The sequence below is a fragment of the Clavelina lepadiformis genome, chromosome 8 (genome assembly GCF_947623445.1).
Source record: "Clavelina lepadiformis chromosome 8, kaClaLepa1.1, whole genome shotgun sequence".
Lineage (NCBI taxonomy): Eukaryota > Metazoa > Chordata > Ascidiacea > Aplousobranchia > Clavelinidae > Clavelina > Clavelina lepadiformis.
The window spans coordinates 6463524-6491397 of record NC_135247.1 but is presented as its reverse complement, the minus strand read 5'-3'; the positions used below and the strand labels follow the sequence as shown (position 1 = coordinate 6491397).

Sequence of the window (27874 nt, the reverse complement as noted above, 5' to 3'; positions counted from 1 at the left end):
AACTAAACCAAAGAGCATGTGCTAACAGGTTATTTTATTAAAAGCGCAGACATCGTCGTGAACGCTATACAAGGATCAACACAGCAGTTAAAGGGAGCAAGCATAGAAGTGTTTTGTTAATATAAAATATAACAAGTAAACGCGAGTAACAAGCAAGTACAAATTTACGGTACAATTTTACACAGCACGCGGTCGATATAATACCCTCTCGTTTACCGACGCTTAATGTATGTCAAACAAAAAATAGATGTCATTTTTAAAAAGTATGACAAAAGTACCCGTTACATATCCACATATATAGACATTTACGGAAATTTGCAACTGCATTTTGGTCATATACATTAGCTTATAAAAATGTACTCTGTTCTAATCTTTAGCTGGCAGTATTTCTTTTCCCCCTCTTTCAATTATATTTTTTCAAAACTTTCGAGAGGTGTTTTTACATCAAGAACAGAATAAGATCATTACGGAATAAATTAAAAATTGCCTGAATAATTCGATCAAACTGTTAAGTTCTCGTTTCTTCATCTTTTTCACCGTTACACGTTGTTGGTTTTACACAAATATTTTGATTTTGTTCCCGTATTGGTCTTGCTCCTTTATTAAAATAAATGTAGTCGCCCAAGCTACATCCTGTACAATTCCATACAAACAAAAGAAAAACAGCTGCTTTGTCGATAATCGTTTTTCGCATTTGGACAAAAAAAGTCCATTGTTATGTATTTTTGTTGGAGCATAGGGCCGTGTAAATGTGTGTAAATAGAACTATACGGTATATATCAATAGCGCTCAACGTTTGATGAAAGACAAAAATACTACACAAAGAAATAAAGAAAACTGACGCGACTGCTTAGCGAAGCGTTCATATTTGAAGAACATGACAAGGTTGGCGATTAAAATTGTTTAAAATAAATTCCTAAAACCAAAGCCACAAGACCTCACTTTAAGCTTTGTTTCAGGTGAAAACACAAAATATTTGACCGATCCGGCCGTTTCTTCCTGAGAAGAAATTTCATATTTTCGGTCCGATTTTAGCTTCCAACCATGTCAGCTGTTGACTCGTCGCCATTTGGTGCTCCACCATCGGCTCCTCCGTTTGCATCATTCCATTCCAGGGCTTCTTGCTTCATGTTTGCGTATTTGCTCTTGAAAAATCCCAACTGAAACAAAATTTAATGGTTAATTTGCAGGCCATAAAACATGGTAGACTTTATTGTACGAAACTGGTTCTTCACGGTTGCATGATATACTTACTTTCCACAAAATAACTACAATGACAATAAGAAGCAGAAGTCCTCCTATAGCCGCAAGGATGTAAATCCATATTGGGTTGTCTTCGCTACCCGGTTGTTCACCTGGACGAAGTGTGACTGTAGTGGACAACTGCATAAAAAATACGGATTTATCACACTTTGCCCCTCTGTGTGCTTATACCATGCATAAGATATTACAAACTTTACAAAATTGCAAAGTATACTCCTATATATCAATTTGTAATCACCTACCGCTTTATTATCAATCGTAACATTGTTTCCTGCGTTGTTTATCAAAAGACGAGAATTTTCAGTGCTGAATCGGAATCCGGATATCAACTGTACGCTTGCAGTGCGGTTCTACGCGTAAAGAGATTGTGTCTCATTATGCTACATAGTTAAACTTGCTATAGCTTGTAGAAATGCTTCTCAGCAAGCTTCTCTCAAAGTCACTTTTCTTTGTATTTGCAAGATTAAAACGAACAGTAACAGCTAATACCGTTATCGTTGCATAATAAGTTTGGGTCAAAAAAGGCTTACCGGAAGATTAAAACTTTTAGTCCATGCCCTGAAGTTAGCTACGAAAGAAATTTTGCTGTTTTGACTCAAGTTTGTTATATTGCAGTTTATCATTTCACACACGTAGCCTTGTGGTGGATTGTCAGTGGAACAATCCTAAACAAAAATCGTAATGGTTATTTGTGTCTTTATAAACCGTTATAAAATTTATCTAAATGAATTTCAAATTTTTCCATTTAATTTAATTCATAATTTTCTCCTTCGATTATTGACTTCAAATTATTCTCCATTAGGCCTGTGTATACTTACGAATGATGTCTGCAGGCCAAATTTTTTCGGGTACGAAGTGTAGTTCACGCTTGGTCCAGTAGCATTGTCTTGAGCAACAAGGTTTATACTCAAGTCGTATCTATTGACGTTAGATACGTCACACTCGCAGGCTGCATTACCACCCTATAATGATATCACACAAAAGTACAAGTCTGAATAAAATAGACTTGTTTAAAATACCATGAGCTATATATTTTGACTGGAAGTTTTGCCAAGCTAATAAAAAGGTGATATGAAAATCCCATAAAAAACATACCGTTCTAGATTCGCAAGTAAGCTCATACAAATAAAGCAAATGGAATGGGCCGGTGGACCCTTCGGGTAGCGGTAAGATGCTCGGGTAACTCAGGGTTATCGTCGAGAAAGGAATATTTGCATACCCACGCCCGGTGATCTGAACAAAAGTCAGACGTTAACATGGAAAACCTGGTTATGTCAATATCAACACTATCCTTATAGTTTGCGCGTGGCTTTCCTTCAAGTTATATTTACCTCCAATGGATATTGAACATCCGAAGTGTTCACTCCGATTTGCCTGACGGATGTAATAGGTTCAGTTGAATCGTCAAAATCGAAAACGATAGATGGAGTAATAGGTTGCCTTCAAAAACATCGACACGTAATGAATACGAAGCAAAACACAGGAAACACGTCATAGACGTCAGAAATCTATGCGGTCATCTCAGAAATATAAACTGGATAACGCAACAAAACCTAAAAACATCTTTCATTGTGGTTGTTGACTCACCTTTGAACTGTTGCATCTGCTCGATACTTAACCATTTTACTAAAGTCAATTTCGTTGTCATTCTTATTTCTATCCACACCCGCTCGTCTACAAAATGAAGAAATGTATACGCAAAACGTGCCAATATATGTAGTCATTGAATTTGCAATTATATCTACTGTATACATTTGACGGGGATATATTACAGTATACTGTTCTTGTTTAAGGACAATCGTACAGTAGAACAAAGCTTACATCGTGTCGGCGGCAATACGAATGTCGACTTGGTCCACAATATCTCCATCACGTAAATTGGACAACGAAAATTTGAACACAAAGTAGCACTGCCATAAAATTTAGATTTAGTTACTGCGACCAGACCTTATGTAGAAGCGCTCGTATTATGTAATATCTTATCATAATTTGTACATTGCTAAATCACAATGTTTTAATTGGCTGTGAGAATAGCGATATTTGCTAACCCTTCTGGGTAGTCTCAAAAATGTATTTCAAGATTAAAGCATTTACTTTTCGTAAAAGAAAGTAGTTATTTCCACTACTGCACTTAAAACGCATAATAAAGAAAAATCGTGATCGATTAGAAAGCCAAAACTTTGGCACTTCACACACTGCACATAAGGCACTGAAACTTTCTCAGAAAATAAAAATTAGGCAAAAGCTATGACACGTTCCTACGTCATGCTTAATTACCCAGTCGTCATTTGTCATGATGTTGCCACGTTGACTGTCGTATTGATAGTTGAGTATTCGGCTTAAGTATGTTCCATTTTGGGGACCTTCTTGGTCTGCAACGCACGGCTGTTTGAAAGTTGGATTAGAGCTTTCGAAGCCTGCCACCTATGTTGTACATACATAAAGCTATTTAAGATGGAGTATTTAAGATTGACAGACAGGATTTTCCACGAGACATTTTTTGCTGTCTCAGCCCAACGCGTGGCAGTTTGTGACTATACCATCTCATATCATATGAGATGCCATCTCACATGTCACTCCAACTAAACTAATATCGCATCTCAAAAACAGTGACTGATATGCAAATGAAGAATAACATGTAAATAAAATCGTGATAGTTTTTAGTTTTCATGTTTTATTACATTCCAGCATTTCACAAAAACTATTCACAAATCCCACGCCCACTTTCCCATCCCTGTGGACAAACCTGGAAATACGTAGAACTGCATAATGTGATAACAAAAATACGGTATTTGCCTCACATACCTGCTTGGATTTAATTAACAGATAAACAATGAAGCAAAACGAGTGAAAACGATTTTTTGTTTTACTTACATTCGACCAACTGAGTCGGGCCGGGTAAGTGACTGTCACTCTAGCGCCAAAAGCGACCTCTGCATGGTTGCTGAAGTTCATTCTGACTGTCACTTGTCCGCTGTCAGAACCTACTATAATCACATTGCCCCCATCTGTCAAGTCCACACTGGAAACGAACACAATAAACCATATTGACAAAGTAAATATTAATAAATAAGGTAATGTGAAATTACAAAGAAAACACGTTAAAAGCTGTTTATTTCTAATATGGTAAACGGCGCACGAAAATAGAAAAGTAGGAATACATATGACAGAACTAAATACCAGAAATTCGTAAATTACCAACTTGACCAGTAATCTTGATATCTTACCCGTTAAGTGTTGCGTTTGGAACAGTAATAGAACCAGCTAGTCGAAGATCATAATTGCATGTGGGCCCCGCACAAGAACTTGCAAATTCAGCTTCATCTGTCGCCTTGTAATCTAGAGAGCTATGTTGCAAGCAGAAAAATCAAAAACATTTCTTTTTAACATAAATTAACTTCACTGAATTTTGATAAGACTACTGAAGAATAAAAATTAGGCTATAGGTATCTGAGAAGGTCTTGTAATTATAAGCTTGAGTTTTACTTACGGATCACTTATGGAAGAAAGTGGCTGCTGTAAATGTCTCGGTGAAAGAGCATAATCCAATTCCGCAACTAGAGGCTCCGAAAAGTAATCCTCTACGGTTTGCTATGGTTAAAAATAACCGCGTGGTGAGCAAAAAGTATTTGAATCATGGAAAGTGTTGCTAAATATCTTTAGAAAAAAAATACAAATAAGCAGCAAGTGGCTTTAATGACGTAGAAATACCTTAACGTAAACGTCGTAAGTTTCACATGCTGGTGTTCCTGTTTCAATGGTCATGTTGTAGTTTAAAGTTCCATAGCCAGACTGTGTGGAATTGGCAATGGTTCGAAATTCAATTCGTTTGTTCAGAGCTCTGGTATCCAAATTGAGCGTGTAATTCACTTCTGTGAACACAAAACGTACGTTTTCTACAGTAGTTTTATCTGGCAAATATGAAAATCTAATGTGACGTAATAAACCATCACTGAATTCCAAATTTGTTTTAAGCAATAAAGTAAGTAACAACTTTCGTGCTAGTTATTTGTTTGATATTTGCGCGTCGTAATCTGTATATTCTGTAGCACACATATATATTCGCTCATCAAACTCTCACCGATGTTATCTTCAATTCCTTCACCAGTCACAGTAATACAGGCTGTGACTTTAACACATTGACGGTTCTCTATTTTAAAGCAGTCCAGTATAGATATCGAATCTGTAGTGAACTCAACTGTTCCGTTCAAAACTGCAACAGGGCGTGACCTAAAATAAACAAACCGGTTTTCGGACCAGAGTAGAAATATATTTGAAAATTGATTATAGATTTGATTATAGATTATTATAGAATTGAAATTGAGTAGAATTATATATGTGCTGCAGAAAAAACTTGTTACTCCTAAGTATACTGTAGTATTCACCTAAATATGACCACTGTGTCACTCTTTGGAGCACCAACTGCCACATCTGGGTACTGATTCCCATCTAAATCAACCCCCCCTTGAATAGATTGGCCAAAATAGAAAAGGTTTGTTCCGGTGATATCAGATGCAGAAATTTTCTAAATCAGAAAGAATGATTTTATTACAAAACACATTTGGTTTATATGTTCAGCAACCTGTGCATTATATTGACTTTATACACATATTTATGACATTACTCTCCCTATTTTTTCTTCGGGTCTAGTTTAAATCTGTGGCCAATGTAGTATATAGCGAATGTCGGCCGACACCTATATACCTGCTTATATCCCGTATCAATGCCATCTGCGCTTCCGTGGTAGATAAAGATGGATCCTCTGTCGCCTTCGCTCAAGGGAGCACCTATGATGACGTCATTGTAGCCGTCTTTGTTCAGATCACCGGCCGAAGCCATTGTAGTACCGAAGCGACCACCAGGTGCGATTGATACTAACTCCAGTGGAGGTTCGCTGGACGAAGCCTGTGCGTACAAGAATGTATATGTACGCATGTTAATGTGCACATAAAAGCAAGTAATCGTTAATGGTTTTGAATTGGCCATTATAGTGAGACAAGAGAAAGCTTTATATCAGTTCGTGCTATAATAAGCTACAAAAAACATGTTTATACTTTCTCACCCAATCTGCTGGATAGGTGCCACTTTTAGTAACAAAGACAAACACTCGACCCTCATCAAAGCCTTCTCCAGTATACAAGGGTGCACCAACCAGAAGGTCATCTTTGTTATCGTTATTTACATCCAAAGCCAGTACCGAGCCGCCAAAATAGCTTCCGAGCTGTCGCTGGCTCTCGTGCGCTCGAAGTGTTTGAGAATTGTCAAAGTTTGCACTAGCAACAACCGACTCATAAACGACCACCTATTGCAGGATATATTGCTCACTAAATCTGTTATAAGATCGTGATCTAAAATTACTTTTCGTGCGTGCCTTGGTGAATGTGCACGCATTAAGCGCATCTAATAGAAATAGATATTAAAATGCCTTGGCATTTTGAACGAATAAATCCTGACTTTACTTTAAAAGGTTTACCAACCACAGAGATACAAACACAACTCACAGCTCCTTCCAACATATAGCGGGGTGCACCACTCGCCACATACTGCACACTCCCCCCATTAAACCTTCCAGATGTTACAGAATAACCTGTAAGATTAATTCTACCAAGTTTTTACGATGTATCGTTTCTTCTCGTTTATAAGGAGCCACAAAGTTTATTTAAGTGCTGAATCATTTATAGCTACTGTATATGATAAAGTATTTTTGACATGATAATCGTTTGTATATGTTTATCCTATTACAAATTGCATAAATAGCTAAAGTGCAGCTTGCGTGCTGGGTTTTATTTCCAATTTACATTCAAGTATTGTAAGAAATCATGTCGATTTGTAATTACTGTACAAATATTTCGAAATGAGTGAAGACTAAAACGCCAATTAATAATTTACCTAAGTAAGATTCTTTGGCTCGATCGGGCAAAACTCTCTGAACCTCTTCATACGAAGGAATGGATGCTTCTTCGTCGTTAGAAGAGTCGTATTTTATAACGGTTCCGCTCCAGTCGTATGCTCCAACGGCTCCCAAGTAAAGAGCTCCATTCTGGTGTAGAAAATACATAATCAGACATTGTGCTGCCAGGAAATTTGTTTCAATAGTGCGGTGTTATTAATTATTACATTAACACATTTATCAACATATAATATGACCACCACAAAACAGAAATGGTATAAATAATTCACATACACGCATTCACACTCACACACAGGCAAACCGCAAAACATCCAACAGCCGTCGGTTTTGAGGCAGCGACCCTCCAAATCTGGAATTATACCGAACGCCTGTACTGTCATGCCCGAGTGGCAGGTAACCGCCGAAGAAAAAAGCACAACCAAAGCGAAAATTGTTTTATTTTTGATGCATGCTCAACATAGTAATATAAGCGCATAAAAATTGAAAGCTGTTGTATAATTCATGTAACTGATAAATAATAATTCCCGTAAATCTTCTTTTTCAAGCCAGTTTCACCATTACTTCGAAGCATTATCTGGCATGTCTTTATCAGGGTGTTTAAGTGATTAGCGGCAGAAAAGTTATAGCACATAACAAAACTTGTCATTTCTTTTCAAGCTTTTCAAGTAGAAAGACCCAATTCATCGACAACCTGCCGAGTCTGCAAAATATTGCCTTTGGTAATGCGCCCCATGGCATTCCATAGGCGCCTGTTTGTTAGTCAGCTTCGGGCACATAACAAGCAAAAAAGGAAGACGTTATTCAAGGAATGCTCAGTATTATCGCCAGCAAATAAAATACAAACACATAATGAAATACGATATCTTACGTAGTAACCACACTTTTCGAGTGTAACGTCGTAACCACATACCACACTAAACGAGCTTCTGCGTTTAAAAGTTCCAAATTACATAAAGTTGTGAAACTTGGTGGATCTGTGGGAAAAAATACAAAAATTGTAATAAATATGTTCTATGGAAATACAGTATTTCCATAGAAAGTATTGCTTTCATCTTGCTTTTTGCTATTGTATACTATGCGATAGCTATTTTTGCATCGTTTGTTCTGAATAGAAAAGCATGTCATTTTCAACGGGTTCGACATACTTCCGCAAAATCTGCTAAAGTTTAACGAAAGCGGTAGTTCGTGTGGCGAACTGGTTTGAAATTAATTTTTCTATTTTTGCAACCATTACGTCAAAGCATATGTAAATTTCGCTTCTGTAAACCACTTCCTCTTACACATTAACTTCTGCCTACGCTGGCAATATCGCATGTAGGTGTCCAGAGTTGTTAGCTACAACACAGGGAAATCTACTTCCTGAGAAAGTATTACGCTATACAGTTTTAATCAAAGATTCGTTTTAGCGTTTGTATAACGCAGTGCTGTAAAAGCTAAAACGTCCAGCTGATAACTTGACAAACTCATTCCGTCAACGAAAAGATATTGCCAACGAACACAAATTTAGCCCATTAAAAATTCAAGCGATAGATAAACTGACATGCTATAGGGTTAAACGAATTATTTTACATTTTGCATGTTTTACATTCGGCTGTGGGAGCTACGTACATTCAAATACATATGTACACAAGTTAACTGAATTCTTAACATCTTATCGTATCTAGAATTAATCGCAATCACGACGGGTTTTTTCACGGTACACAAAAATAAAATTACATAATTTTGAGTCAGTTTAAAAAACAACCACACTTTAACGGATGTTGTATGGATTATATGTTACTATCAAGCTTACCACAAACGTGCTTTCTGTTTCTACAACAAAATTGTCAAACTGTGTGTCTGGATACTTTAGTATAACTGGCACAGATACACTGATAAGCTAAGTGCAATAAAGCATAAAATAAAAATGTATTACCTGTCAAGCAGTAGTTCCCAGTATTTCTTTTTGTTCATTTTCTACTCCCTGTTACAATTACACCTAGACCAAAACCTTTGCGAATTATGCATGTTTTCTTTGTCACTAAAACTTTTTTATAAATTTAAGGAAGTTGGTTCTGAATGAGGACAGCAGTCACAGTGGACATAAAGAAAACGATGCGTACCAACGTCGTTCATTGTCCTGTTGTACTGGTAGAGTCACTCACACAGTTTACTTTATCATGATGAGTAAAACGGATGCGCTGTGAGCAATGAGAATTTGTGTGTGCACGTCGATGCTCCGGAAATGACGTCAGCCCTGGTCTATAAATCAATCTATTGAGCACTGTAGCGCAATGTTCAACAGTTATGAAAACCTCGTCTTGTTTGCAGTATTAGGGAAGTCGTGAAATCCAGCATAGCACGGGCTGTTACCAAAAAGGGCGCCGTACCTTGCAACATGTCTCGTGACGTTTACAACTGTGTTAACCTGTCCTTAAATGTCCTTGCATGCACTGTTTAACACATTTCTATTTTCAGTGACTTTTGTTCCACATTGGTACAGCAGCCATGATGTAGATTTTTTACGTAAAGGTTAGCATAATTTAGTTTGCATATGAACTTCTTGTATACTTAATTTCTCAGCATTCAGCTGCATTACTGAAAAAGTTGAAAAAAACTTCGCCTGTATGTCGTTAATTACCACGCATGAGTACAGTGGTACAGCCGACAAAGAAAAGGAGGTGATTCATATTATTTGTTTACCTAACATCGTGAAATGGCTTTTTACTTCATTATGGAAAACCTGCAGCGTGACAGCGCATATACGCGTTTTGCAGTAGTGCGAGTCATCTGATTTCTTATGTTACTTGCAACTCAATCGATTCATCAATTCCACCTCCAAATAATTGAATGTAGCCTGTTGTATATTGCACTTTGTCGACATGATGCTTACCTTGTCAAAGGCGGTTGATATCCCAGCCTGGCATTGCATCAGCTCATTATGGATATCCGGCGACGCAGCACCTTTTCAAACGTAAACAAATTATAATTACTACTGAATTACTCGCATAACTACAACATAAGAGGTTGTTGGTACAAATATTCCACACTGTTAATCAATCAGGCCGCACTGTTGGATGTTAATATCGATTGCACTGCGTAAGTGCACACTTTCCATCACTTTTAAAACGATTATCAAAACACAATTCTTTGTAACTGGTACAACAACATACGTACTGCGGTTTGCAATTCTGTTACACAAGTGTAATAGAAAACTAACAGCATTATAGAAGTGTTTGAAAAGGAAGCACCTACCTACAACTATTGAAGTTCACTGTTAAAGTTAACTTCTAACTATTGAAGTCAGCTATTAAAGTTAACTGTAGTTACTTATAATTTCAATTGTTACCTTAGGCAACGCTCGAAAAATTATTCCGATAACGTGAAGTATATGGACCCAGAACACTTTTTACTTCAGAAATTACCTTCCATAATTTGAATGCCCTTTTGAAGCTCAGATACGATGTTGGTGAGGTCATCAAAATCATCGACAGTGATGACGTTGCCGGGGCTGGTGGCAATGAGCTCTAACTGGTCAAGTCTGTATTGACTAACACCAACCGCGAATGATTCGACATCTTGATCAGCAGCATATTTTGTTGCACCACCAAGCAATCTACGTGAGCGATAGCCACAATTACTGCATGGAAGCGATTATACATAATGGAAGACCGGTGCAAGTTTGATTCAGGTTTCCTGGTTACTTATTTAGTCTTTTTCATTTACAGTTAAAGTTATTTTAAATCGTGAGTTTTACAACAGATAACCAGCACTGTAATTTAACAAGTAACCATGCAGTTCAATACCCGTTAAACGATATTCTTTGAAAACATCTGAAAGATGTATAAGAAAAATAAACAAGTTATATGAAGAGAACAACATCTTACTCCGCATCGTCAGCATTTCCATCAGTCAAAAGGATCATGACTCGCCTAGCGTCTGGGTATCTACTTGCTGGACCATTAAAATCTTCTTTTATAGTTTTGTTGATTGCATGGGCTGTGTATGTGCTGTATCCGTGGTACTAAAATGTAGCCTGATTTCAGTTACTTTCAGCAATCAGAAAAGTAAACTTGGACTTCTATTGCTCTGTAAACATGACTTGGAGATTCAAACCTTGATAGAGTCGACTGCATCGTCAAATTGCTTTTTGTCTTTGTACTGTCCGAGAGCTATTTCCGTGGTCATGTATGTCTGGTCCTTTTTGTTTGCGTACCAGAACGAATATTGAACCTGCATTATCGTATATGTGTGTTTAGCGTTTGTGGCAGGATCCGTAAGAAGTAATCGGAGGAATCACCACAAATGCACGTTTCAGGCTTTCATAAGTGTTTGTCTTCTTGGCTTAATTGCGCAGTTATTATTCGACCTTATTATTTCTGTAATGTCACTCAGGGGACTCACCACTCCGACTTGGACTTGTTTGGCAATTTCAAAACCCTCAGAGACGTCTTTGATCCAGTTTTTTACTTTGTTAAAACTCTCATTGCCAACAGAAAATGATCCATCAACCACAAACATGAGATCTATGTCCTTTTCAAAGCAACCTTAAAAATAATTGATTTACTCGGTCACTTAACGCTTATTGCTTAGTTAGACAAAATTTATGCAGGTTCACCATCAGTTTATAGCATTTAGAGATTTTGCTTAAACTGGTTTTTATTAGTAACTTATAATATATGCTGCATTGGCAATATTCGGAGCTTTAACTGCGCTTATTTTTCACAAACTTGATTATACGTTTTTAAGAATTAAAGCAGCAATGACGTTAAATTGTTGATTCTTCAGACTTTAACTTTGTTACACAGCACTTATCGCTTGTTTATAGGCTACTTATATCTCTTGTGAACTTTGTGCATCTTCTACTGCTTAAATACCAATACAGTATAAAGTGTAGCCAATCGCTTATACATTATACTTCACTGAAGAAATAATTAAATAAATCTTTCTTAGCACAAATTCAACCCTAAATATGTTAGATTATCCAATGAAAACAAACAGAGTAAGTTAAGTTTTTATTCTTTATTCATGACTCACTGTGCCTGCATGGGACACGTTTTTGCCACTGGGTTATCTTCTGCGAATCACCTCGTCCTGGGACAGTTTCAGAAACATAACAAGCACCTTCCGCTTTATAATTTGTACCACAGTCATGTTCACGCAGATGGGCACACGTCTTCAAAAATATTTTTAAGGCTTTCAGATGTTATCTTCGATTATTTTAAAAATGGCCTACAAGTTTACACTCCATAAACGTTGCTGCACATCGTACCACCATGGTGTTTGCAGTCGACAGCGATTGGCCAGTCTTTTTTAACGGAAAGCTTGATAATGAAATGCCCAAAGCGTCCTGGTTACTCAGTTCAAATCCAGCCAGCTGACGATCAATGTTGGCATTTCTTGTACAGTTGTGTATTCGAAAATGTGTCGTGTTCATGAAATGTAGCTGAGATGTTTCTAAACCCGACAACTTGCTGAAGATTCATCGTTGAAGTAAGTACACAGCGAGTGTAGATACTAATGAACCAAATTTTATCAAGATAAATTCAAAATACACATAAAATACAACGAACCACAATAGTACAGCTCTCCCATTGCATCAGTGGATGACACAGCTGCTCTCAATTGTGGGCTGGGCTCTTTGATTAGTCCACCTTCTTCCGTGTTGCTGTTCTTATATGATTGTAACATTTCAGTGGGAGCGCCCGTGGCAAATCTATTTAAGGAAAAATACGCTTTCATAAGACCAAGTAGGATATTATTATTAAATATTTCTTTAAACATTATCCACATAGTATGGTATGGTGGCATGGTGTTTTTCTTTCATTGTTATCCTTTCCCAAGCTAGAAATTAAACTGACACTTATACAGACAGACGTAGAATTTTCAACTACATTAATAAGCATATAGTTATGGAAGTCTTACTGTATTGTGTCTTCAAATCCATTATTAATAAGCTGCAAAAAAATATTATATCCAAAAAATGAATCTCCGTTGAACTCTCGATTTGTCTCTCCGAATGAATTCACTTCGTCCTTGCGCACAAATACATTTTCGGTGTGGCCATCAACTAAAATGTTGAACGCTTCCGTTCTTTCCATTTGAAACAAGACAACAAGGTGCATGAACTTAATAAATAATCCAACTTTTCTGTGGTATGCGTGCACCTTCATCTTGATAAGCTTCAAAACACAGGAATATTATTTTGATTTCTGCCAATAAATCGAATTGCCAAGCGCCAAGGCTTTGCAATACCGGAAAGTGTATGACTCAACTTCGTGTACCGAACGCAACTTGACTGCAAAGTGCCCAATTCATTGTAATACCAGTTGCTAACAACTGTTCAGACAACACTCTCGAGAAACTAAGAATCTAACGCTAAAGCAAATCTCAATAAATTGTGGCAATACCTTAAATTCTTACTAAATCAGCAAAGTGTACATGAATGTTGCTGAAGAGTTATCATCAAAGGAATGTGCATTTAAATATTGACAACTAAATGGCCATGACAGGATGTTCCCTTCAAATCGCTTACATTGCCATTGAAATGTCTTCCTCAAACAAGCTCCTTCCTCTGTAGAATGGCATCACACAGGTTGACTTGTCGCCAGGTGAGATTGGTTTTGAAATTGTTACCAAGTTATTGAACTGCTGCTAAAATCAGCATATTTCTAAACAGTGTTTGCAATCTATTTCAGGCCACAACAACCAAAAAGAGCACAATACCTAGCGTTTTTTGTAAACATAAGGTTTTTGATCAATCGTATACGTTACTAGCTTTTTACAATCATTTATATTTACCACTAAATGCATTTTAACATGAAAACATACCAACGTTGAATAGGGTAAAAGATACCTTTTCGGCTTTCCGGAAATGTTTTTCCGTATATTGCAATGAAGCACTTTGACACTGTTCCGAAAACTTTCAACCCTCGCAAAAAAATAGTTTATACAATGCTTATGGTTAAGACGTTTCATTCTATGGTCGAAATACTATTATTTGATACTTTGTCATGAGAAAAAGTTAGTTTTGCAAAAGACGAGGTCCAGAAGAAAGTAAAGTTTGTGCGAGCAACTCTAAACACGGTACATATAAGTTTTGATTCCTTTTGGAAAGAAATCACCTTTTGGTATATAGACTACTTGAAATTTATCGACTGATAGGTCGCGTGAAAATGATTTGGAGAGCATATTTTTTCGTAGTCAGCATAGAAAGATTTTTGGAAGACGTAATTTAGTATAGGGGAAGTGAACGAAACCGATGTGACAAAAGTTCTTGTTGTTTTTCACCAAATTGCTAAAAGAATTAAAATAATTTTATTTTGTTAGGATATGTACTTGATTGAGATATAGTATAAGTGGGCCCAATTTTTCTTTTAGACGCTTAAAGATAAAAATTATTCAAAAAGTAAAATTTAGCAGCCAATTTCGCTAACTTATTGTCTTTTTGCTTCTTTATCTCTGGTGCCAAGAAAACATATCAAAACACTGCACAGTATCATCAAGCACAAAAGCATGATGGCTTAAGCGAACTTTCAGAACATATTAAACAATAAATTAGTAATATCAAAATCAGTATTATTAAACAGTAAATTAAACAATTACTAATCTACAAACGTGCCACCGCAAAATTTAACACCGAACCCAATCTTTTAGTTTGCGCCGTTGGTTTTGGCTTCGGCAATACTGGTTTGTGCTGTTTTTTCCGGTACAAAAACGATGTCTTCCACTTCAGCGAAGATAAATCTATTTTTAATGATTAATTTACTTATGATCAATTTGGTTCTAATTTTCCATGAATCGTGTTATGAGCAACCCATATGAAAGAATAAAGAGATGTTGCTATTTCTCATTGGTCCCATGTTCAACAATTTTAAACAAACGGCCGATAACTGATAACTAGGGCAAGTTTTTGCAACTTTTGCAACTTTTTTTTACAGCTTCCGGCAGCTTCCTAAATACTCAGAATTTATGTATTATGATGTTTTAAGCTGTTTGTAGGAATTTTATATTGCAACTTTTTGCAACTTTTTTCTATTTTTCATGCAACTTTTTACTGCAACTTTTATCAAGTATTGCGCAAAATGTAAAGGAGTGACTTAAAAAACATGCTATAAAACTATTTCTAGTATGTTTCTATTCTCTTTGCTTTGCATAACAAAGAGCTATGTGTTGGATTAGCTGCATCTCAATGTTATCTATGACGCAACACTTGGCTTGCAAGCTAGAAGTTCAACAACCCCAGCCAAGCACGACAGTGCCCGAACTAAATTAGAAGTGGAAGTATGACTTGGCTTTTGGCCAAGCCCGCACAAATGGAAACAGGTTGTGTCTAGTCTTTCGAGGTCAATTTTTGTTGAGATAGCTTAGTTAGTTGCAGACCTAGGGGGGTTGGGGTGTGGTATTTGACTTGTTTTGGGGGGAGGGGAGGGGTGGGTTAACGCTTTGCTGTTTGGCTTTTTGCGGAAAATTATTTCCGCATTGCGTTATTTTCTTGCTACGTACCGGCAAAAAATGTTATTTTCGGCGGTCTCGCCAGGCCGTCCGTGAAATGGGAAAGTACCAAATTTGACAGCTCTACAGGAGCTGACAGCGAAATGCTGTCATGTAGGTTTCAAACCTAAAGAACATATAAATGTATGCATGATCGATTGTATAGCGAAGAAAGAAACGGAACAAGCAGACACCCTGCAAATCTTAAACTGTTGGGTTATACAACGGATCCTTTCGAGTATCTCATACCCTAATGCTTTTAAAAACTTGTGCATAAATGCAACTTTTGACTGCAACTTTTGTTAAAATTAAGTGCAACTTTCTCACGTTTTTAGTGCAACAAAAACTTGCCCTACTGATAACTGCTTTGCTAAAGTTTAAGTCTAGCTGGTATCGAGAGTTCAATATATTGGTCAGTGTTTACGTTCCTAAATATAGAATTACTACAGTCTAAATTTTTGCCAATCTCAGAACATATTACTTAAAATTCATATAACAATATTTTAACAATGTATTAACAATTTATAACAATGTCATTGTTATTATAGTTGATGACGTCATCACAATGAGTGGAAGTATTTTACCAGACATCAGCACCAAAAAATGAGCGATCGTAAGTTCGCAATCACTGCTCAGAGTCAAGTCGCGTACTAAACTACTAAACCGGGAGATTGCTGTACAGCAGAGTGTACGCGATAAGTCGATTGCGATTGTAAGCTATCCTTGTCATTATACATTTGATATTCCCATTGAGGCTCCTGTTTCATGCCCAAATTTTGTATCAATAATATTTGTATACACGGTCGCACGCGATCAGTGGCAAACCCGTGAGTGTAGGGAAGCTGTGTTGACATTAATTGAATTGTTTATACATAGTTCCTTCCAAGAAAAAACGCAATAAGATAAATCAAACGCTTGTACATTTACATGGTGTTGATTTAATATACTGGCACTGGCATGAAACAGTATTGTTCATGCGTTCAATATTTGCTGAAAATGTCAATGCATTTTAGTCAAAATTACAGGTTTAATTTTGGTTCGTCATACTACGGGAACGGGAGTTTGAAACTTGTGGCCATGTTTATAAGTTTATTTAAATCTAAAAAAATTGATTTTTTTTAAGGGTAAGCTAGCATGTAATAGGGAGTGTTGCATAGGAAGGTTCACAAAAACATTTTTAACCATATGTAAGCAATGGATAAATAGAGAACTTGTCATCAGCACTTTTCCTAAGCCTTTCAGGCTTGTCACATTGCCTCGATGACAAGCCATTAGAAAGACAGAAAAGAAAGAAACTATTTTATTAAAAGTGGGTCACGCGATCCCTTGTTAGATACATCTGTCACAAAATATTTTTTTCTTGTATTCTATTGTTGTGTTTGTTTTTGTATCCTATGTAATAGCATGTTAAGATCATCACTTTTTGAAGCTTTCATGGCGTAATCATCTTATGATCCTTTACACTTGCGCGAGTATGGACTGACTTATAAGCTTGGCTACAACATCAATTAATCATTGTTTTGCGTTATTATTTTTTTGATTGGATAAAATATTTTCTTGATTTTTTTTTGGTTATACCAAGGTCAGCTGCTAAAGGTCACAAACACTAAACCAACTGAAAGGTCACGGAACCAATAATATTGTGTTGACTGGGAAGAATTCATCTTTCTGTAATGAGTTAGAAAATCAGGAGTCATTTTTGTATGACCACCTTTCCCACAAACAAAAATCGCAACTCAACTGACGTCTTTTCTGCGAATCGCATCCATTTGGATCCCACACTACCTCAAATCAATAAAAATTCAAATTGTATTTTGTTCAAATCATAGCGTTAGTTTTTTTTGCATTTTACGTTTATGGCGTCGACCCTAAAGTTGAATAACCGTTCTTGCAAGATGAAGTAGAACTTTTGTTTTTAAACTATATGCATAGCCTAGTTTATCAGGGTTCTAAAACTCTTTCAATCTATTTAAAAACGGGATTTTTTTGTGTTTATCCTTCTAATTGCAAAGTTTGATGATGTTTTGCAGGAAAACTTGCGCGGAATCAAAGTTAATGATCATAGTTTATTAATTATCTTTGGCAATTTGAAGCGTATCCAAGTTGAACTGTTGGGTAACAAAGTTAGAAAGGCTGTATATCAATAACTGCATTAGGACCTCATAATATTTGCGGTGACTTTAAATATGCACTTGACTCCAGGCTAGATTATTCGCCTTTAAGAAGCCAATAGATTTTAAATTTTGTGATTTCCATGATTTTGTTTGACTTCAACGTAATGGCTAAAAAAGTCTTAGACCGATCAGGGGCAGTATGGCAGGTGTTGTTTTTCAGTGCGGGAATTACCCTAGAAAATGGGGCGTTAAAAACTTCCAGGTCGTATTTTTAGCTCAGCCTGAAATGTGGTTGAAAATTGATGAATTTTAAATGTTTTAGCCCAAAATTATAGTCTTGAGTTTAGCGGGTTATTGTAGGATTAGCCCTACGCGGGATTTTTCTAGTAATCGCATTTTTAGTAATCTCACTCTATATTAATCCCAACAAGGAAATTAGCCTATTTACAAGGTTGTCGGCTAAAGAAAGAATACTGTTAACAATTCATTATAATTCCAAGAAAGCGTCTCTTCTCATCTAGACCATACGAAATGGCGTCACGACTATACGCTATTTTATCAAAATGCGGTAAAATTGACTGAGAATAAAAAGAGGGTAAAATCGGCTCTATGTGCTGCCAAGCTGCTTCACTATTTAGGTAAGCAGACTTATCTGGTAGTGGTAAGTTCATGGGCATTTAGCGAAGAGCGACGTTTTTGCCGTTTCTTTTTCACGGTTAAAGAATACCGTATGACTTCTACATTGCAAACATAACTTTCGGTCTTTTTTTTCTTTACATTTGATTTTCCGCCGCTTTAGAAGATTTCGTTTGACAGTGGCAGGCCAACCGGTGTAACTGGAAACAGGCCTCTCCTCATGTGGATCAGGCATTGTTGTCCTTGAACGAGTCAGCTGTCTTCTATTGTTATCTACAATTCAATTTCAAAATCAGACAACCCATACCTTTGAACCGCCTGCATGCAGGATTGAGGATTTGGGTGACATCTTTCACTTGCCTGCTTTGCCCCTATTTCATCATTACATGACTTTTGGAAGTTTGACCACCGGCGTGATAAAGTGACCTTGACTATGCATTAGATGTTTATGGTGAAGTGTAGTGTCACCTTAAACTCTATTTGTCTCCAGATTTACGAAATATGCATACAAGTACCTTTAATAATCCACAGTAAGCTAATAATATTGTATATTAAATTTATATTAAAATATATTTAATTATTATCTTATTTTTTACAGAGTGTAGGCAGGTTTTGACTGACTATATGTAAACTGGCATCGCGTTCCCGTGGCATCGCGTGTGCGCTGATGAGAGACATAAACCGGCGCCATCATGTACGGTGTTGTTTACCAGAATCTCCAAACCGGTAGATACCGTTAGCATCATAAGATATATCATTATGTTACGTATACAAAGTACATCTGGTTGCAGTCTAAGCCTACGTAATAAGGAAAGTCTATTACGAAATAAATGTGTAATGAAAATGTCATATCTAAAGGTTTCCTGTGGTTCAGGGTTTATGCGTTCATTGTGATGAACTAAGTACTGTATATGGAGGCCGACATTTTATATAGTATTGGCAAGCTTTTTCACGGGACACTTTTTCTGACCCATTCTCGTGCCGTTCTATGAGATTTCCTATTTAAGCATTATTGAACATTAAGCAAAAATGAAAAGTATTTCCAAAAAAAGAACATTAATTATAAATATAATAAATATTGAGTAAAAAAACAAAAGTAAATAAAATTATAACAAACTTTTCTACAGTTACGAAGATTACTCTACTGGATATGTGCCTACTCTAATATTCAACTTGCTGCTTTTGTTCAAAGATGAAGTTGCTTGTGAGCTTGGAAGATAACATGCAAAACCGGTTTGTTTCACAAACGATTTGTTTTTATTATAATGACAGTTTGGTACATACTGTATAGACTTTGTAAGTCTAGATTTTTTGTACACTTACAATTTCACATTAACAATATTTATATCATAGACAAAAGATTATTTAAAAGCATTTCATAAGATGACTTATTTAGCCTAGACCTACTATATTTTGCTGCAAGCAAAAACGTTTTTATTCATTCCCCTCACTATTTTTAGCTGTAAAATAGCTATAATAGCGATGGGAAACTGTGGAATGTTTTAATAACTTGTATATTTGTCGCATCATTTTTTCATCACTTTAGCACCATTCCCGATTCCGCGCGAGCGTTAGTCGTGGGCTGATTACGAATGCCTATTGTAAATTGAATACAAGCAAACTCAACGCAAGACAGACCGAAGCAGTGCAAAGAGCATATAGGAGATATGCGGTACTCTTTTAATATAGTCTGCTTCGTCTGTAAGAGGAAACGTTCTACGATTTTATAACTATATAGACTATACGGACTAGTTTATGATTCTGTTATATTATTACCAAGAACACGTAGAAGTTTATCGACAATACGTCTTACACGAATTTGCAACATCTCGCATTATGTACTCGCACTAAGGTAGATCCATTAAGTTTTAGGTCCCTTATCTTCTGGGAGGAAAACTGACAACTGACTCACTCGCATACATCAAAAAAACAACCAATAGGCAAGCATACGACCACAGTAAGCAAACAGTTATAACAAAAGCACCTTTTCAGAAGAGCAGTATGTTGAGAAACCCATCTCGGCAAGCTGAAGTTTAAACGTCAATGCGGAAGCGTTTCCTTGAGATGCTCCTGTTCACATAAATAGAAATGCCATGTTTTTAAAGATTTCATTAAACTTGCAATTATTTCAATTTGGGCACCATCAAGCTCGTCAGAAATATAAGCCTACGAATTACTCTACTTCTGAGAAGGACAACTACAGGTGTTTTATCCTGTAATAACATAGTTTTGTTGTTTGTATAGTTTATATTCGTATATTTCATAGTTTCCAAAATAACATCTAATCATTCAGTACACGGGCAAAAATTGCATGTATATATAGGCCTATGTTAATAAATAAATGTATTATTGCGGTAACACATCTAATATCAGCTCTTTGATAATCAAATTCATGGTGAAAATAGTGACAAATTTTGCAACTAATTTTATAAAATTCGCAACTTTTGTATATATAGGCAAGGTAAAATCGATTTTACCCAATAAATCTACAGAAACTTTGACGCCAGTCAGTCTCAGGACCATAAAGTCATAAAGACCTTGACTATGCAAAGCAAAACTATGACCTATATACTGAAAGTGGATTATGCAGTATTACCTTCGAGTGCAAATTCTAGAATAGCTGTTTGCAATTTGCTGACAATTTTATCCAAGTCGGTAAAATTTGATACGGTGTAGACTCTTTCTGTGTCACCGGCAATAATCTATTCCAAAGTTTAGCATGAAACAACATCTGGGATCGGTAACTCATGTGCACTAATGACTGCTTTTTAGAGTCTACTTAACCTGCAGCTCCTTCTTCACAGCGCGGCCCACACCAACAGAAAATGTTGTTATGCCAAGAGATCGAACATATGAAGCACTTTGCTCTAAATATTCAGGATCCTTTGACCTATATTCAAGACGCAGTAAAGACCAACTCAAAGTATAGCTTACACTGTTTTCTAAAACTTATCGAAAGTAGTTGCACTTTCCGTACCTGCCGTCGGTTAACAGGATCAATACTTTTGAAGTTGACGTCGAGTTAAAACGTTCAGAACTTTGAAAATCGAGTACGGTTTTGTTTAAAGCGTGTGCTGTGAATGTTGTGTATCCGTGAAGCTTTATTTTCTTCACAGCTTTCTAAAATATACAAGGTTATGAAAGTAAAAAAGTAATATTAACGGAAACAAAAATTGAAAATAAAAGTAACAAAAGCATAACTACATGGTAAAATTGTATAGCAAATTAGCTAGAATGTTTGATAGAACGAGTTTAGAAGTTATTGTAGCCTACAGTCATAATTGTTCCCTCTGGAAAAAATAAATAGGAAATATACATTTGTTTCCATTTGGTTAACCAATGACAAAATGTGCAATTATACGTTTAATTAGCTGCCATATTTACAATACGACGTTTTTGAAAATTCAAGTGTTTTAAGCTCTTGTGGGTAACTACAAAATCGAAATAGAGCATGTATGAAGAGTGATTGATGTCGATTGCTATACGACAAAAGTTGGCTGTGGTTCGAATGCAAAGAATGACTCGTCTCTCCCACATTGGCCAGGTTAAAATATCTGCTAAACTCTAGGTAGTCTACATACTAGGTTTTCGTTGCGTTTTTCTAGGCAAAAAGAGATTTATCGTCATAATTTCGGATATAAAATAAATTACTGTTGGATTAGGAAGTTTAAGTTCAATAAACTTGAGCATGTAAAAGCGTCTTACCATGAACGCTTCTTGATCAGTGTATTCGCCCAATGCGATTTCTGTTACCATGTATGGTTGTTCGTTGAGCGGCCTACAATTCAAAACACTAGGTTTCTTTGATTCGTAAAACATTCACCGAAACCTACGGATTTTTACAGCTCCAGTATCTCATAACTAAATCAACAGTTACTGTTAAAAAAATTTATGAGGAATACATTTTATTGCACTTAATAAGGATACAAGTTTTATAGGAGGCATTAACTATACCTTTATATTGTTTACATATATATCTTATATCTACATATCTATATATTCCTCTATATCCTCTATTCTTTCTCATTTCTGTTATAGCTATATCTTTATGTTCCTTACAGTTGTAGTGTACAGAAAAAATCATACGAACAGTAAATAAATATTCTTAAAATGTGAAAACAAAAAATGTGTTTTTTCATCACACTTACATGTTTTTGTAAAAATGCGAGTATTGAACAACACCCAATCGAGTTGTGTCATCATTGATGATAAAGTGACTTGCAACAGATTTCATCCAGTCCTTTACACGTTTAAAGTTGTCGACGCCAACTGAAAAGGAACCATCAAGTAGAAATATCAAATCCAAAGCGAAGTGGGGGCAACCTGTAATATAAATCCGCTGCCATAATTTTCTTTAAAATTCATTATAGATAACTAGGTCTATATAAGTTTATTCCCAACTTATGTTCCGCGTTAATGGGTCAGGTCTCCAGGTATGGCCGCGATCTGAACTTTTGTAGCAATACCCCGGACTGTACTTTGCCCCTGTGCAAATCTGCTGCTTCGTGGGCGAGCACACCTATAAACAAGTAATTGTAACATCTTAAAAGGAACTTCACCTATTACAGATACGTACAATTCCTTTCGCAATACACCTGAAGAAGCAAGCTTATGCTTGCGAAAGCTCGTGTCGAAAAATGTAAAGTTAATCTAGAAAGTGCCAAACTATATCCTGTTTTTTTAATTTACTTTAAAATTTGGTTAACACGGTTCAGACAACTTCAGATACGTACAAGGCACTGTAGGTAAAAACTTTAAACCAACGAAGTTGTGTTAAATGGCTAACCAGTGACGTTCCATCTGCTGTAACATCTAACGATTCGCCAAATAAATCACCCGGTTTCAAGTCTGGCGGCCCAATTGCGTGGCACTTAGTCTTGTCCGTGGAGCAAGAAAATATGTTCCCAGTTGCTGATGAGTGTAATCGAAATTTAACTAGTATATTTACTAAATAGTTTAAATGGTTAAGTTGAAATTTGATTTATATTTTCCAAATATTGAAGTTATTACATGCAAACAAATTCATATGCAACTTACGTAAATTGGATTTCGAATTTCCTTTAACCCTTGTCTTAACCCTGTCAGCGAAGTAGGGTGAGCCCACAGTTAATCTATAAAAAGTAAATTGTCATTACCTGCTCAATAAACCTGAAATCATTCTTATTAACCAATTGTTGTGAAAAGTTTTTCGTGGAAAATTGTCAGAAAAACACCTTACTCTTCCCAAGATCCAAAGCATTTATATTCGTATACATAAATTTTATCGAGCGATCATACAAACAGTGGAATGGTTGCAAATATTTTAGCGATTTTGTATGGCAAGCAAAAATAGATTTCTTTTATCCAACAATAGCGTGACAAATTATATGTATGGTTCGTTTGCTCATCATTAGTTATTTGTTACGTTGAAAGTCAGCAGATTCTGGATTTGAAATGTGAAAAACTATTATATAGATATTTCCACGAATCCAAATCTTTTCCTACTTGGCGCGAGGTTTATTAAATGCTAATATGTTGCGGTTAAATATCAGTTCTAAAACAGTAAAATTGATGAACTAGCATGTTGTTGAGGACGTATATTTGAACGATATACAAGCTCTTTGTTAAGAAGCAGGAATGTATACACGCAATATCTTGGTAAGTTAACCAGCATATGTCATCCAAATGACGTATCAGGCTTTTAACAGCCATAGCTTCGGAATTGACGTACGTGGAACCGCAAAACTTAAATTGTCTGTAAAAAATCTACTTATTTTTGCGAAAAAATTGTTCTTTTGATGCGAAAAAAGTTTAGAATGGATTGAATCGCATTGATGGTTAAAATTAAGTTACAAATACAACAACTTTTTTGTATTTGGAGGCGAAATTACAGGTTTTAGTTTGGTTAGTCTGTACAGAATTACTATTTTAAGAATGGCTAAGAAAACTGCAACTAATGACTTTGTTCGCAACCAAATAAAGGTGGTTATGACGTCTTAACTTTACCGATTCATGATGGCCTCAGAATGACTTCATATGAGTCGACGTTTGAATATGTGCAGTTCCCAACTTGGTGGGAGAAATAGTTACTGGGACGTAATAATGTCAAGAGAACGCACAAATGTAAGAAAATATCAGACAATAATGTTCTTGTAATGAACAGACTCAAACGAAATCATCAAGTGAACACCAGAATTAAGTCATTTCTGTTGTTATAAGTACGTGTTTTTTAACTCACTGGGTCCCTAAAATTCGGATACCCTCGGCTGCATCCCAGTCGGGTAACCCCTTAATCCGCTACTGACGTTAGTTGACGATCTAAACTCACGCCGAGCTACAGTACATGGGGACAGGTAGTTTATGTGGGTGTGGGAGTAGGGACCCTTTGAAGGAGGCGTCAAACACCTAAAACTAAGATCTTTATGAATTTGTTGTACTCCTACGTAGGGCTTTAAAAAAATGTTTAGACCAATCAGAATGCAGCATGTTTGGAGTTGTTTTCTAGCCTGGGAATTACCCTAGCAGTTGGCGTGCTTCAATGTCCCAGGTCGCGTGCAGAATTATGGTAAAAGTTAACATGAATGTAGCTAAAATTGGGTTTTTTGGACCAAAAATTCTAGTGTTTATTTTACGCCTCTGTAAAAAAAGTTTGAATCATGGTTTTTAAATGGTATTTTATGGAATGGTATTCCAAAGCGTACTAAATTAACATGCAAAATATCAGAGAGCCCCATGGAGGATTTTTCGATTAATCAGTCTTTTAGTAAATTCACTGTATAATAAAACAAACAAAGATTTTATGGCATTTTTTGGTGTTTGATGCCACCGGAAAGGTATACTGTATACATTATTAAAAGTATTGAAATCGCAATATGCGGATCGTATGAATATGTAGCAGACTATTTACCTGCATTTGTGTTAAGCAAATTTTGGCTTGAATGTCCTGATTATTCTAAACCTTTCAAACGAATCTATGATTTCCCGAATGTCGTGTATTTTTATTTCGTTTAGATCAAAAACGGCTTAAGGTTAAGCACCGATGACTGATGGATTTCACGTGATTGCAGAAAAATAAGAAAGCAGCTGGTTTAATCCAGACGACTCATAGCATCACCAATAAAGCGGTTGCTCACTTTGGCGATGTTGCAGCACATCAAAAATCATCTTGCAATGAAGTTTGTTGATACAGCAGTGTTGATGCAGACTGCAGCAACTTGCTATGGTTGCGACCGTGGCCAGGTTTTTTATTAGTATTTGCATACATTTTCTGGAAGTGAGATTTATTGTTTAAAACTTCCTCTTTTCGTTTGACTTCGCACGTAACCAGACGTAGGATGTTTTCGTTAAATCTTATTAATCGTTATCATTATCAATATAGTTTAGGAAAGCTCTTCAAAATATGTTTCTTACAGTTTCCAGGCGTTTTAAGTGTATGTGTTTCATTTGTTCTGTATAATAATGGTAGTGTTTTAACCTGGTAACTTTGTTATGTTTAGACTATCAGAAACTCAAAACAGACTGTTACACGGTTATAGAGGTCAGCGTTTATTTTAAAGTGACAAGTGATTAATGTTGGGTAATCTAACTAATCTTGTTAAATAGTTTGCCCTTACCTCAGCGGCAGCTTACTTAACTTACCCGTTGTATTTTTCAACCACCATGCAGCTGTTTTTCGACTGGATGCCAACAGCAGGTTTTTATTTTTAGTTTGTCGTAGTGCAGTACGCTTTAATGCTTATCGTTTTTACTTATACACACTGTTTTGTTTTGGTTACCGCTCTCCACAGCCTCATCTTGCCCCATACAGTGAGTAAATGTGATCGGCGCGTTACATAACTACATAAAGAAATCGTTAAATCGTGTTGATATGTAAGAAGCATAATACAAAAAAAAGCATTAGGATCCCTCATGTCGAAACATTTTCAGCCTAATTTACAGCTTTTTGAATCATTACTTTGTTGTGTCCCTTGGGTTTACAAATTTCAGAAGGTTACGTGAGACGGCTTTGACCTAAATCTAGATCTTGTACAGGTGATCTGGAACGTAAATGTCAATGGAACAATGGCGCTATAGGTTTTACCGTATTGCAAAGGTTTAGCAATTGGTTAATCTTTATAATGTTTTTATGTAAGCATATTTTATTAGAGTGCACCTAAGAAGAAATGCGTGCATGTAACCACATTATATACTTGCTTGTACTCGTTGAACTATATAGGTTTAAAGTAAGACTTACCTCCTACTGTTGTCTAGCTGAAAGCTATAACCGAAAAACGAGTTTTTATTCTCTTTTTCCGATGTGGTTACGCTCTTTCTTGGATGTCGAATCGATGGGCGTACGTAGTGCAACGACTCAGTTGAATCCTCAACGTTAAAGCCTTCGCACAAGCTCACAAATACAATCCACAAGGTAAATTTATCTCCAAACGGGTACACTCTAAACTGAGTCCACCTCATCACTTCACAGCTTCGTCTTCAATGTTCATTCAAAATAAGCCAAAATTAATTACGCTTTATGTAACAAAATGATATCTAAGAAAAGTCAACCTGAGGTTCTTCCTGTAGACACGCAACGCCATTTGAAGAAATAAAGCAATGTTTTTCAACCTTTGTGCATAGTACTTTTTATTTTTTCCCTTTATGTTAGTGGCAAACTTATCAGTGGTCTATTGTGTTGAACTTTGGAAAAACGTCAGATTTTTAATTAATTTATCGTATTTGTAAATTTTGTAAATGTTTAGAACATTTTTTTAAAGACAATTATACCTCTTTTAAACAACGCTGTAGTTGACAATTTAAGGTAATTATGAATACTCATATTTACCTTAATAATTATAATGCAAAAACAAAATTGTCCAATATGAAAAAGCGCTATTAACTGAATAAACAGCTCGGCAAGAAATTTTGAATCAATTTTCAGGGGCCATAGGAATTAATCGCATAAAAATGTTAGGGGTGAGACGGCACGAACCCAAACCAAAAAAAATTCACGGAACAGTGCTGATCTATGTGGCAAGATTCCGACTAAAACGAAAAATAACATATGAAAGCCTTAATTACATCATTATACAGTACGAAAATTAGTTAAATTTGAAAAGAAATCATTGTAAACTTTGCTGGCAAAGGTAAGATTAACAATAACCTTACAATCTTCCAAACTGATTGTCATTCACCAAGTGAGGTTATGTTTTCAAAAGCCAATAAACTATATTCTTATACTAATAAAACAAATTGTTAAGCACAAGTTGTGTTGCAGCCTACAAGCAAAGAAGCGATAACTTATTTTAAACTGGTACGAAAAATTTCAACGGTTAGCCTCCAAACCAAAGTCCCTTACTAAGTATGGCTTTTTGGTGAAAGTAACAGAGTTGTAAAACTTGGCTAAATTCTATAGTACGCACACTAACATCGACACCAACGTAAGTAGTAACAGTAACTTAGCTTATTACTCTTTGTTTAGCTTAATAACTGCTGCCTAAACACAAGTTGCAAAATTGTGAAG

At 36.1% G+C, this 27874-nt stretch overlaps 1 protein-coding gene across 3 annotated transcripts; it reads right to left on the bottom strand.

The window, feature by feature from the left end:
• Window positions 1-17: 17 nt before the first annotated feature.
• On the bottom strand, window positions 18-26931 carry LOC143469881 (integrin alpha-1-like). 3 transcript variants are annotated; one of them, XM_076967755.1, is made up of 30 exons: window positions 26609-26931; window positions 23434-23507; window positions 23183-23307; window positions 22798-22915; window positions 22545-22719; window positions 22102-22174; window positions 21374-21516; window positions 21181-21286; window positions 20993-21098; window positions 20381-20466; window positions 7153-7303; window positions 6765-6850; window positions 6326-6565; window positions 5968-6168; window positions 5649-5788; window positions 5345-5493; window positions 4975-5135; window positions 4754-4854; window positions 4491-4610; window positions 4138-4285; window positions 3541-3687; window positions 3085-3173; window positions 2851-2937; window positions 2595-2703; window positions 2359-2496; window positions 2082-2225; window positions 1794-1928; window positions 1506-1613; window positions 1255-1383; window positions 18-1160 (listed from the first exon to the last, which is right to left on the bottom strand). In XM_076967755.1, the coding sequence occupies exons 1-30, from the start codon at window positions 26827-26829 to the stop codon at window positions 1032-1034; spliced, it is 3939 nt and encodes a 1312-aa protein (XP_076823870.1). In that variant the 5' UTR covers window positions 26830-26931; the 3' UTR covers window positions 18-1031. The 3 variants fall into 3 exon arrangements, with proteins under 3 accessions (XP_076823870.1, XP_076823868.1, XP_076823867.1); XM_076967753.1 differs by lacking the exons at window positions 20381-20466; window positions 20993-21098; window positions 21181-21286; ... (5 more) ...; window positions 23434-23507; window positions 26609-26931 and adding exons at window positions 10047-10117; window positions 10579-10769; window positions 11041-11177; ... (5 more) ...; window positions 13079-13335; window positions 13564-13829; XM_076967752.1 differs by lacking the exons at window positions 20381-20466; window positions 20993-21098; window positions 21181-21286; ... (5 more) ...; window positions 23434-23507; window positions 26609-26931 and adding exons at window positions 10047-10117; window positions 10579-10769; window positions 11041-11177; ... (4 more) ...; window positions 12727-12869; window positions 13079-13830.
• Window positions 26932-27874: the final 943 nt, after the last annotated feature.

Bases quoted from the DNA above. Each gene is read 5' to 3' on its own strand.
- LOC143469881 (XM_076967752.1), bottom strand. From the start codon at position 13,326: ATGAAGGTGCACGCATACCACAGAAAAGTTGGATTATTTATTAAGTTC. The intron at 12,611-12,726 runs GTTCGTTGTATT...TGTCGGGTTTAG, and splicing joins GGGAGAGCTGTACTATTGTG to AAACATCTCAGCTACATTTC. The intron at 10,118-10,578 runs GTAATTTCTGAA...ACGTTTGAAAAG, and splicing joins GGGCATTCAAATTATGGAAG to GTGCTGCGTCGCCGGATATC.